The sequence below is a fragment of the Oryza glaberrima genome, chromosome 8 (genome assembly GCF_000147395.1).
Source record: "Oryza glaberrima chromosome 8, OglaRS2, whole genome shotgun sequence".
Taxonomy (NCBI): Eukaryota; Viridiplantae; Streptophyta; class Magnoliopsida; order Poales; family Poaceae; genus Oryza; species Oryza glaberrima.
In genome coordinates this window covers 5,159,781-5,172,907 of record NC_068333.1, presented here as the reverse complement: position 1 = coordinate 5,172,907, position 13,127 = coordinate 5,159,781, and the positions used below count along the sequence as shown (strand labels likewise).

Here is a 13,127-nt window from a genome sequence, read left to right as displayed (position 1 = left end):
GCGTTTATTGTCACGTTGGGTTTCATGTTTATAATTTTTAGATGTCCCATCAAACGTTGCCATTATACTCCTCTACGGCCATCCACTGACTCTTCTCTTTGTTGTCATTAAGATTTTAAAAATCAAACATAATTATCGTTTTGGTTCATTTTCACTCCTCTACAGCTCGCCCGCTGCCTCCCTTCTTTATTGTCATTGAAATTTTAAAATCGAACATGATTATCATTGGTTTTTTTTTAATTTTTAGAAGTTCCGAACCTTTAAAAATTGAACTTGTAGTTTTATTTTTTTATAATTTTTAGAAGTCCCATCAAACGATGCCACTATGCCCCTCTACAGCTCATCCGCCGCCTACTCTTTATTGTCATTGTGATTCTAAAAATTGAACATAACTATCGTTGGAATTCTTTTTTTATTTTCTAGAAGTCTCGTCAACCGTCGGTGACTCTGCAACTATACTCTTATACACCCCGCCCGCTACTTCTCCTTTTTATTGTCATTGAGATTCTAAAAATCGAATATGATTATCAATGGGGTTTGTTTTTTTTTTTCACTTTCTAGAAGTCCCGGCAACCGCTTTACTTGTTTGCTTCACAGCCTGCCTGACGTCCCTCCTTTTAATCATCATTAGGTTTCTATTTGGTGTTTTATTAATAATTTTTATATGTCGTATCAACTGCCACCACTTTACTCCTTTATAGGCATGTTATTTAATTTAACTCGTCATGTGTTTTAGATGGTTTTTTCTTTTAATAATCTTTATTTTTATCACAAATTTTAGTTATTTATAGGCAAAATTTGCTACAGGACACTCAAAATTTGTGTAATTTGCTGATAGACATCGTGAAAACGTGTTATGGCTGAAAGACACTCTAAAAAAAGGTAATTTGCTGGAGGACACTTCCGGCTCAATCGGAGAGAAATTTTTTTAAAAAGACAAGAATGACCCTAGGGTCAAAAGCTTTTTGAGCCGATACTAGAGTGAAAATGAAATATGGTGTATGCTAGTGATATACTTTGGGCTATGGCAAATTTAGAGTTGGAAAATTTCTTAATTTTTTACTCTAACACCATGTTTGAAGCATGTGACCAGAGGGGCATTCTCATCTTTTTTTGGAATGCATCCCTTCAATTGAGCCGAAAGTGTCCTATAGCAAATTACCAGTTTTTTAGAATGTCTTTCAACCATGACACGTTTTTTCGATGTCTATCAGCAAATTACACAAATTTTGGGTGTCCTGTAGCAAAATTTGCCTTATTTATAAGTTGTATTCCTAATTGAAATCTTATTTTTATTTTTCTAATTTCAGATTTAGTTAATACCGTATTGTGTTATTTTAATGTTTTTATTTTTTATTTTCAATTTCAGTTGTTTCAAAATTGTATTCCTACTTGAACTCTCTTTTAGTTTTTCCAATTTTGGATATTATTTTATTTTTATTCTAAATTTTAATTAATATCGTATTGGATTCTTACGTGGATTCTTCTTTCAATATTGCTTATTTTTAATTCCGAATTTCAGCTAATTTTAAATTGTATTCCTCCTTAAACTCCTCTTTTACTTTCCTTTGCTAATTTCAGATTTATTTATTTTTATTCCGAATTTTAATTAATCTCGTATTGGGTTCTTATATGGACTCTTCTTTTAATATTCTTTATTTTTAATTCCGAATTTCAGCTATTTTTAAATTGTATTCCTACTTGGACTCTCATTTCCTTTTCTAGTTTTGGAATTTATTTTATTTTTATTTCGAATTTTGATTAATCTCGTATTGGGTTCTTATATGAAAACTTCTTTCAATATTGCTTATTTTTAATTCTGAATTTCGGCTATTTTTAAATTGTACTTCTACTTGGACTCTCCTTTTCTTTTTTTTCTTTTTCTCCGATTAATGTGGAAATTTCTAGCTCCCACAGCGAACGTGGTGCCTCCTTTTAAAGCTGTTTTAATAATATAATAGATAATAGATAGATAGATTTATAGAAAAATTTAAACATTTTTAATACAAAACCAACATATTATTGAAATATATTCAATGTTAAATTTGATAAAACTAATTCGGCGTTATAGACATTTCTAATTTTTCTTATAAATTTAGTCAAACGCGAAGAATTTTGACTTCGAAGAAGATCAAATGACAAACAGATGGTTTTTATCCTCCCTCGATACGCCATCCCATGATTCCCGTCCTACGATGCGTCGTGTTCCAGGAGGCCAGCGCCGGCGAGTTGGCAGCGCCTGCGGAGGGAGCGAGTTGGCGCGAAATCTGTTGCTGATCGAGAGAGCAAACCCCGGGGAGGTGGCACCCAGGGGAGCGGAGACGCCGCGCGGTAGAAGGAGGCAGAGGCAGAGCGGGAACAGCGCCGCCGCCATTGATGCCTTCTTCATGGTTGCTATGGTGGTGGTGATACATGGCACCCGACTGGAGTTGGAGTAGGAAGGGAGGAGTTGGCTGTTTGCGCTGGATTTTGATGCGCGCGGCGGAGACGCCGGTGCAGGTGAGCTGCTTCTCCACTGCCGGCCATGTCCTCCGGCGAGAAAAGAGAGAGAGAGGGGGGGGGGGGGAGAGATGGGGAAGAGAAGGAACTGACGAGTGGGGTCCACCATGTTTGTTTTTCTATATCTCACTGATATGCGGGTCCCACCTTTGAAAACAAGAAAAAAAAGAGGGAGGCAAAATAGACTTACTTATTCCTTTAAATCATCATCTCATTCTCCTCGATTCGGGACTCTGGCGTTGGGCATGGCCGTCGGCCGTTGCCAAGCCCTTCGCCGCGCGCGGCCGTCTCAGACCTCGACCTCATCGTCGTGTACTCCTCGCCGACGTCCGGGTAGAACGCGGTGGTTGGTGCGCGCTGCCTTGCCCTCGTTTCTCGCCCGCTCGGCCATCAGCAAGCAGGCAACAGCATCCAATCTTGATTTTCAGAATGGGTTTAAATCCATTTCTTAGCTTGTTTGGATCGGTTTGGATTAGCTTTAATTTGGCACTTGGGGCGGGCTGGTTCGGGTGTTGCCTTTGATTAATGGGTTTGGTTTGTGAAGTATAGTGTATGTACAGATGAATGGAGCGGACCAATCCCTAGCTAGCTGCCCAGAGAATCCTCTTAAAATCAGCTTTCGTGGAAGAATCACCCACATGATCTGTCCTCAGAGATTTGTGATATTTTGACACCACAAATTGGGCTTCGATTATTCGACATCGTGACCCACTGTAATCAACTCAGATGGACCCGCATGTTATTGTCAAGAGTGTTAACATGATCAAAGCGGCAACAAATATAGTGTCAAATCATCAAATTTAACCGTTTCAGTGTAGCTCAAGGAAAGAAATACAGGCAGGACTGGTCAAAGATGATAAAGCTCGATACGTGCTAGAGATTACAGAAATTCAGAGAACTTGTGGTTGTGGTGCTCACCAACCCCAAGCTTGGGTCTACATCATGTGTACTCTCCACTGAGGACTTATTCAGCCAAGTCAGGGACTGTTTCAAGGGAAGTGTAGAGCACAGAGGATGGTGATTTTGTTCATTCTTCATGGCGAATTCTCCCAATTTCTTCCATTTAAGTTCTTCTTGGTTGTCTGATTATTAGGTTTCTGCTTCGAAAATGCTGGTTTGCTCTGCTGCTGGCTGCTTGGGTTCAACCTGATCTGGTGCTTCCTAGTCGAATTCAAGGAGAGCCGGTGAGCTAAGCTCCAAACCAGTTGCAATTTGTTAAAGAACCAGTCGATTGTCATATGCTTGCTAACCTGCTTCCGTATTTGCAGAGGAAAATATTTGGGAGGGGCAATGGCAGAAACCGCGGTGAGTGCATCTAAGGGTGTGATAGGTGCCCTTTTTGAGAAGCTCACTAAGCTGGTGGAGGACAAGTGCACCAATCTCGTAGGCATGTCAAAAAATATTGTGTTCCTTAAAGATGAGCTCCCAACCATGAGCGCGCTACTCGAGAAGCTAGAGGATGCAGATGAACTTGATCCAGTGGTGAAGGCTTGGAGGAACCAGGTCAGGGAGATGGCATATGATATTGAAGATTGCATCGATGACTTTGTGCACCACGTGGGAGGTGGTGATGTGGAAGCTGGCTTCATCGATAAGGTTTCTCACTTTCTCAGAACTTTGAGGGCCCGTCTTGAGACTGCCGAGCATATCAAGGATCTCAAGATTCAGCTAATAGAGATAAATGAACGGCACAAGAGGTACAAATTTAATCTAGACGGCACTCCTAGTTCTAGTTTTGTGGCCATTGATCCTCGGTTGCCAGCACTGTACAGTGAAGCCGCTAATCTTGTGGGTATTGAAGGCCCAAGGGAACAGGTTATAAAGTGGTTGACAGATGCGGATCAACAAATAATGGTCCTACCAATTGTTGGCTTTGGAGGTCTGGGTAAAACTACGCTCGCCAAGGAGGTTTATCAAAAAATTGGACAGCAATTCAACACCACGGAATTTGTTTCAGTTTCCCAAAGGCCTGATGTAACAAGATTTCTCAAAGGAATACAATCAAAACTTCCGATAAGGTTGTCTTCTGAATATTGTGAAGTTAAAGACATCATTGACAACATCAGAGCATATCTACAGCATAGAAGGTCAGTATCCATTTACTTATAATAGTGGTAGGCATTAATTCTTTTTCCGTTCTATGTTTTCAAGGGTTCATATGGTTTTAAGAAGTTTTCTATCTAAAGTGCCTGTTTTGCTCTACATAATTACTTGTTTGGAGCTGACAGGCATCCTTTGCCAGCTTTTTGGCTTCTAGAAAAGTAAAGCTCTTCTCTTAAATGGGTCATGTGCCAGAGTTGAGGGGCAAAAATATCTAGGTCTATATTAGCATAGCGCACAGATGTTGGTGCGATTTAGGTTTGAGTTCTAAATGAATATCCTAATTTAGCAATATAATTCATGGTTAGTACAAGGAAAAAAAAACTCATGAATTTCCTTGAACCAAATGTGCTTATTAATTGTTGAATTTGTTGATATATTTCAATTATTCATCGCACATACCAAAGAATTGTATGGCACTTGATAATTTAATTTAACAGGTACCTTTTTGTTGTTGATGACTTGTGGGATGCACCTACATGGAATATTATTCGGTCTGTTTTTCCAGAAAATGGCATGGGCTGTAGAATAATTGTGACCACACGATCGGAAGATGTTGCTAGATGGGTATGCTGCAATCATCGACGATTCATTTACAGAATGGAGCCCCTCAGTGATGAAAACTCAAGATGGCTATTCTTTAACAGGATATTTGGCTCGGAAGATGGTTGCCCTTCCCAATTTAGAGAAATTTCCGCTCAGATTCTGAAAAAATGTAGCGGTTTACCACTTGCAATCATTACCATTGCTAGCCTATTGGCTAATCAGCCTGCACCACACAAGAAAGAATATTGGGAGAGTATTCGTAATTCTATTGGCACATGGGGGTCTGGCACAAATCCCACGTTGGAAGGGATGAGGCAAATTTTACACCTTAGCTACAAGGATCTTCCTCGTCATCTTATGACATGCTTCCTATACCTTGGTATTTATCCTGAGGACTTCACCATCAAGAAGGATGATTTGATTAGACAATGGCTGGCTGAAGGCTTTGTCTACCATTTCCATGGGGGGAGTTCAGATGAAGTTGCTAAGAGTTATTTCAATGAGCTGATCAATAGAAGCTTAATTCAACCAGAAGAAACCAAATATGGGGAGGTAGTTTCTTGTAGAGTACATGATATGATGCTTGATTTGATCTTAAGTAGGTGTGCAGAGGATAATTTTATCTGTGTGGCATACAATCTAGAAGAATTGTCTGGAAAACATGAATTCAAAGTCCGTCGATTATTGGTCGACTCTAGAGTTGGTGATTCAGGAGATACCAAAATATCAAGGACAACTGCTCGTAGATTGTTGCAACTCAGATCACTTCAGCTGTTTGGAGTATCCCTGTCTTTGTTGTCACTGTCTAAGTATATCCGAGTGTTGATATTACACTTGGGAAAAACCGGGACAGGAGGCAATGAAAGAGTTGATGTGACCGCAATTGGGCAATTATTCCAGTTGAGGTATTTGAAGATTGTAAGCCTCCATCATGCGCTCGTAATAGAGCTTCCTACTGAAATTCAAGGACTTCAATATTTGTCAACATTGGAAATAGATTGCACAAATGAGAACAGTTTGCCATCAGATATTGTTCATTTGTCCCGCTTGTCCCACCTGATTGTTCCAAGTGGTATAGGGCTACCTGATGGGAAGATAGGCAGCATGAAGTCCCTATGCACTCTCCAAAAATTTGAGATATTAGATATCAAGAGCGCCATTAGCCTTGGTGAGCTGACCAATCTAAAGGACCTTGAGCTGTACAGTAAACAGGCTCTGTCAGAGAGAGAGATTGATGCACTGGTAACTTCCCTTGGAAAACTTCATAAGCTCATATCTCTGCGCATGTCTAAGTTTGCAGAATGTATCTGGTATGATGAGGATAACCGGCTCGGTTCATTGTCCAATCCTCCTCTCAATATTGAGAGACTCCACCTGGGAGGATGGAGGTTGCGTCGAGTTCCTAGATGGATCAATGGTCACCTCCAAAACCTCTGCTTCCTCGTTCTTGATGTTACAGAGATGTCAACTGATGAGGTTCGGCTCCTTGGAGAGCTGCCTTCACTCATTGAACTCTGCCTGAGCGTGAAGCGTTTGGCTCCATGCAGCGCATCCCTCGTATTCGGTGCAGGGTTCCCAGCATTGGAGTGTCTTGAATTCTTTTGCGGTGGAGATATGTCACACCTGTGCTTTGAGGCAGGGGTTATGCCCAATCTCCAAAAGATCATTCTGTTTTACATAGATATTGAATGGAGCGGCACCGCACCAGTTGGCATTGAGCACCTACTGAACAAACGACTCCGAGACATCCAATTACATCCGGTTACTGACACAGCAGTGGATGCTGAGCGTATCAGCCTCGCATTCACAGAAGCTATAAGAGCACATACAAGCCGCGGTGGTGCTGAACCTTACCTGCGCTTCGCCCGCATCCGAAGGGGTAGCCTCATAGGTGCAACTCTTTAATCCGGCACAGTTTTACTTGTCATAGAGTTTCTGCTTTGTGTCTCCTGAATCACATTCTTGCCATTCTTTTTTCTAAATTTGTATTGTGCATTTCTGTTCTACAATTTCTTTTTGGTTGTACGCTTACCTTGCTGACTATTGGAAACTCATCAACTTTCAGAATGACTGATCGGCTACCTTCTATCTTGAAATGGCGTGGGGATGCATTCATGTTTTTAGTTCAAGCTGCAGCAACGTTTCCTTGAAGAACATTCTGTTGAATGGTAGGTGCCCTTCGCATTTCTTCATCAGCTCCATGTCATGCCGCGGCTCTGCTCATTCCACTATTCCAGGAGATGGCTTTGGCTATGGTCACTGGCACAAATCAATGTGCAGAGCACTGATGTGATGCCAGTTATGACCTGGCACTAACAAGGTTCTCTCTGTTAGTAGTGAGCTACTGACGTTTTGGATAATATTGTTCAAAACGTAAAGAATTACAGAACTGGAGGAGTCACTGCTCGTAGTTGTTCGTGCATCTCTGGTAACAAATTAAGTAAAGTCCTGGATGCACAATTAGTTAAAGATATTCACTGCAATAAGAAGCTGGCCATTGCATACATGGGCAACATGCTGGACATAGATTGTTTACTAGTATTAACAACAAAAGAACATACTGGACAACGATCCGTTGGTGACCTCGAGTTGAATTTTTTTTTCTTCAAAAAAACGGACAGATTGGATTTTGGGCTGGCGCCGCGCCTGCTCATTCATAGTCATATATATGAATCAGGGGCAAAAAAGAACCGAAGCCGAATCAAATGCAAATCAATCACGGGACGGGACACAATTGAGAGTTGAGAGGCTATTCGAGTAAGCATGGAAACAAATTAAATGATGGGCTGGAAATCTTGCCGGGGATCGGCCTGTCTTGGTGAAATGGGCAGCCCATGTGGAACGAAAGGCCCAGATTCTGGGGGAGAAGTTTAGAGGACCAAAATAGCATTGCAGCCTGGACTGACCATTGGATCGGATCGACCGCTTTCATCTGTAACGGGCCGTTTAGCATGGTGGGCCGGATTTGAACACATCCATCATCTTAGCTTTCTACGGGAAGGAAAGGGAGATGGAGTATTTAACAATGGGGCAAATACATTCTTATCCCTACTTTTATATGTAATTGTGATTTTATCCCTCTTTTTTAGGTTTGTGATTTTACCTTTTTCAAACCAAGCACCGGTTTACCCTACTCTGTGAAGATGACTTAACGGTGCCAACTCAGCTATAAAAAGACATATACACCCTTTAACACTTGCACATACTTTTTCTAACAAGATTTGTATATTTCGTTAAATTTAACCAGACACTGACAAATTTTGATAGATTTTTGACAGGATTTTCACAAACTTGCAACGGGTTCAAAATCTTCCAAAAGTATTCATCACATTCACCTTGAAAAAGATCACCAAATAATTCCTTGTAGTGATTGGGAAAACAAGAGAGAGAGAGAGAGAGAGAGAGAGAGAACAATCGTTGCAAGCTGCCCGTGGACGAGATGCCTCGTCGCCCAAATCGTCGCGCGCTGGCGTGCTGCTGCCAGGGCCGCCGCCGCGAGCTCGCGCACTGCCGCCGCCGGAGCGCCTCCTTCACCGCCTGGCACCTGCTCACTCCTGGCCACGCTGGGATGCTTCGCGCAGCCGCGGCCGTAGCCTGATGCCTAGAGCAACCCCAGCTCTAGGCATCTGCTGCTCCTCGCCTCGCCTCGGCCCGCCCAGCCGCCGGCGCAGCTGCCATGTCGTTGGTTTCAGAGCAGGGGACCGGGTGAATGGTGCCACAGAATGGGTATAATGGTCCATTTCTACTTTCTTTGCAATTTCATCTATTATTTTCACACTTTTATTCTAGGCCCACCAAATGATCATCCAAAGTAAGGGCAAACCATAGCTTCATTTAAAAAACCACAAACCCTAGAAAGAAGGGGTAAACTCACAAACCCTAGAAAGAATAGGCAAAATCACAAAAGCTTTTGAAAGTAGGGGCAAAAATATAATTATCCCATCAATTATTTACTACTATTAGATGTGGCAAATAATCATTTATTACCTGAATCCACATGTCATACACATATAAGATCTACATGTAATAGACACATTGATGGTAAATGATTAAATGCCAAATCTAATAGAGGGATTAAGTTAAATGTCCCAAGAATAGGGTATCGATACTTTACGGTTTTAGTTGTAGGCTACCGTGCATAGTGACTTTTATAAGAAGACACTTTATAAATATGTAAATTAGCTCATGGACACCATGTCTATCAAAATATTTGTTTCTTTGAATATAAGAGAGAAACCACGTGAAAGTTATGAAATACCTCTTTGCGGCTAGGCCCACATGTCAAGTTCCCCTATCTTTGCCTCTAGAAGTCACGGCAAGGATGAGCAAGGGGTGTGAGAATATGCTGGAGCATGCCAGTGCTAGGCAGGCCACAGTGGACAACGTCGAGCAGGAGCAGAGTGCGTGGAGATCGACAAGGTGGTGCGGACAGAGTGCAAGTGGATGCACACAGGTTGGAGTTGCGCGGAAGCGGCAGTGCTAGGCTTAAGTGCGCACGACATCAGCGGTGGCGACGGGAGAAGGAGGTTGAGCTAGAGGAGTGGTACTAGAAAGTGGTAGCCCGAGAACCAAGCGTGTGGGGGGTTTGCATGGAGCAACGAGGTTGTTGCAATGGGGCTCTACGCTATCCTCAACCACCTTCTCCTCCATGCCACCCTCGCCCAAGCTGTTGAGCGCTTCGGTGACTCCGACTCCCACACCACCACCAGTGCCATGGCCGTTACGGTAGATGACACCGTCCTGTTGCTTCGTGACAAAGGCGTGTGCTATGGCGCCTGTCGGTGATATGGGCCTGAGGTACCCACACTGAGGGGAAAGGGTCCTTTCCCCTAGCCGCGCGGCCGCGTGGCCTAGGCCCCCCTCCTCTCAGGGGGGAGTCGGGCACACGGGTAATGAGTAGCCATGAGGCGCTCGTAACTGCCAAGGGGCCTCAGGGTGACGTAGCCCGAGGCCCTCACTCGGCTGCCACGTTGCAGTTGAGTGGGCGAAGGAAGGGGCGCTGCCAGGCGCATTTATGGGCAACGCCCCAACCACTCCTGCCGCATTTAATGCGGCGTGGCTGGTCGTGCGACGCCCAAGTGATTGACGTGCGTCAGATGACCTTGACCGGCCTGTGACCAGTCATAGGCAGATGGGCCGGGCGGCAGCGCACCCACGCCCCGCCCTGTGTCAGGTGGCGTGGGGGCAGGTATCTCCCGTCCCATCAACGGCCAGAGATCAATGAACGACCGGTGCATCCCCTGTGCATGAACCAACAAAAGTCTCTAGGAATTTATGAGGGAATGACAGGGGACGTCCCCCATGTCAGGCGAAGATGGCGCTGGGACCCACCTGAGGGCAAGTGGCCACCTTACTTCCGGCCTAAGGCATGGGTGGCAGCTCAACCCGGGTTGATGTGGGCCCCCTCCAAGGATGAGTGCTGTAGAGGCGGTGCATGTGGTATCCCCTTGAACTATAAAAGGAGGACCTTGCCCACTGAGCAGAGGGACGACTCTTGGGAGCTTGAACCTTAGGAGAAGACCAGCCAACCGTCTCTCTAGGGTTTGGGATCTCTTGTAATAGCATAAACACAAATCCACGTACAGGAGTAGGGTATTACGCTTCCCAGCGGCCCGAACCTGGATAATCCCTCTACCTCTTGATCGCCATCCACCACACTAGCCCGATCCATGGCGAAGATACGCTCTTGATCATCGCGCCCTATCCCCTGGCCGAACTCACAAAGGGGTCCTCACGTCCTCCCACTAGAGAGGATCACTTCTTGACAACTGGCGCGCCAGGTAGGAGGGAAGCCCGCGCGTTTGTGAAGGAGCCGTTTTTCTTTCGCCCCAAGTTTCCCTCCATCTTCAACGACCATGGTTGAGATAGTGGAGGAAGAGGTGGTGACGTACACCTCCACTCCTTCCGGGAGTAAGGATGGTAGTGGGAGTCGCGATCCCCGCCACCGCCGCTTCGATTCTCCGACTCCCCCTCGCCACAGCCCTCGGCGGCGGGAGAACCCCGACCGATCGGGAGGCTCGGCTCTCTCCCCGCCAACTGATGAGGGGAGGCTACGTCACGCCGGAGTGCATCGCCGCCTCACCTACGGCGATGGCGGCACGTCCCAGGGTGCGCTTCAGGCGGTGGGGGCCCTCTTGCGGCATCTCCCATCAACCCGGAGCCGGAGACTCCGGTCCAGCGGTGGCTGGACGACGTGGCCAACCTGGTCACCGCCGCGCAGCGAAAGCTGGCCGCCGACGGTCGGCCCGCGACCACTGGTACCTCACGTATCTCCACTGCCCACACCTCGTTGGCGAGGAGGGCTCGTCGGTCGTTGTTACGCCCAGAAATTCCCGAATAGAATTCCAAGCAGAATGTGCATTAAAATCCCCGTCCAGGACTGGCTGGGGTACACAAACGACAATGTTGACATTCAGATCCACGCCTTACAAACATTATAAAAGTCCTACATAAATGCAGCGGAAAACGAAAGACAACAGGAGCTAAGCCTTGACTAGAACTGCAGCGGGAACACCACTCCACAGGCATCCTCGACGGCACAGACGAAGCCTACTCCTCGGAGAAACCTCCATCTGACACATACTCGTACTCTGGGGTTGGGAAAAATAGAGCAAGACTGAGTACTACCCACTGTACTCAGCAAGTCATACCGGAATAGGGGTATGATGCAGGGAATTATTAAAGGAGAGCTAGCGTGGTTCATTTGCATAAAGCGAGCATTTATAAACAGAAGTTGGAAGATTTAAACAGTTGTAATAATATTAATATTGATCATCCGCTGTCCAACGCTATCCCACGTTGCAACAGGCCCAACCATCCACCTATACTATCCAATTTCATTAGACTAAACTAGGGTGAGACTAATCACGGTGAATCTGGTTGACCGCCCATAACCGCGGGCACGGCTATTCGAATAGTTTTACTCTGATCAGAGGTGTACAACTGTACCGACAAGACACAGCCCCACGACACGTTTCCGTGTGCCGACATGCCACCATGACATACCGGAAAGAGGCCGTGACAGGACCCTTCGCATAACCCCCTCTAGCCAAGCACACCACACCTCAGGTTTCACCCCCGTCCCCAGCGGGCAACGGGCAGTCCCCTCTCGTGCCTAGGTGAATCCGGAAGTGACAGAGGCCGTCGCAGGGCCCGCCTTGCTCCATCACGCCCACCCTTGCCTGGATGCATCGACTAGAGGAAAGCTACACTACAAGCCCAGCCGTTGCCCACGCTGGCTTGTGGTAAGTACGATAAGTTCTTCCAGGGCATCCCGCGAACCGGTCCTTAACTGCCATGGGTGCGACTAGCAAAACCATGCACCCACAGCCCACCATGTGATTCATTTTAATTAACCAACACCAAAACGGTGGTACTAACCAACCTTACCAATTGAACCTAAAGTCTATATTTTAGTGAGCTTTCCCCATTGTGTGCTAGTGGAACTAAGCATGGCTAAGCAATTCCTAGTCCAAAATCTATTCATGTTATAACCCAAGCTAACGAAGGAGCATGGTATCAAAATAGCATGGCTGTAATAATAGGTAATCGTCCCGTAGTATTATTGCAAAACAAAATGCAGTATTTGAAAGAAAACATTAGGACATTTGCAATATAGGATCAACATGATCAAGTGACAAGCATGACTTGCCTTGCTCTGCTGCTGGAGGAACCTCGGCGACTATCTCGAAGTACACTAGAGCGTCGGAAGAACCGGAATCTAGCGACATACAAGGCAAACATTGCAAACAGGCTATAAGACTACTGAAACAGAGAACAAACTCATTATTAATGGATTCTACACATTTTTCTTGATTTACTGAGAGTTGAATGGGCTTAAACGGAGCACGGATGAATTAGTTATGAATTTTAGAAGATTCACTGTGTTTATTACTATAACAAAAAGTCCTTAAATCATTTATTGCGCAATAAATCCCAGGGCTGACGTCATCAGGGGGGCGGCGCCGACATGCGGGCCCCAC

General features: G+C 45.1%; 1 protein-coding gene across 1 annotated transcript; it reads left to right on the top strand.

Annotated features, from left to right (window-relative positions):
* The first annotated feature begins 3,480 nt into the window (after positions 1–3,480).
* LOC127782253 (disease resistance protein RGA5-like) lies at positions 3,481–8,317 on the top strand. Its single transcript, XM_052309372.1, has 4 exons — positions 3,481–3,683; positions 3,768–4,586; positions 5,040–7,036; positions 7,211–8,317. The coding sequence occupies exons 2-4, from the start codon at positions 3,790–3,792 to the stop codon at positions 7,213–7,215; spliced, it is 2,799 nt and encodes a 932-aa protein (XP_052165332.1). The 5' UTR covers positions 3,481–3,683; positions 3,768–3,789; the 3' UTR covers positions 7,216–8,317.
* The last annotated feature ends 4,810 nt before the right edge of the window (positions 8,318–13,127 follow it).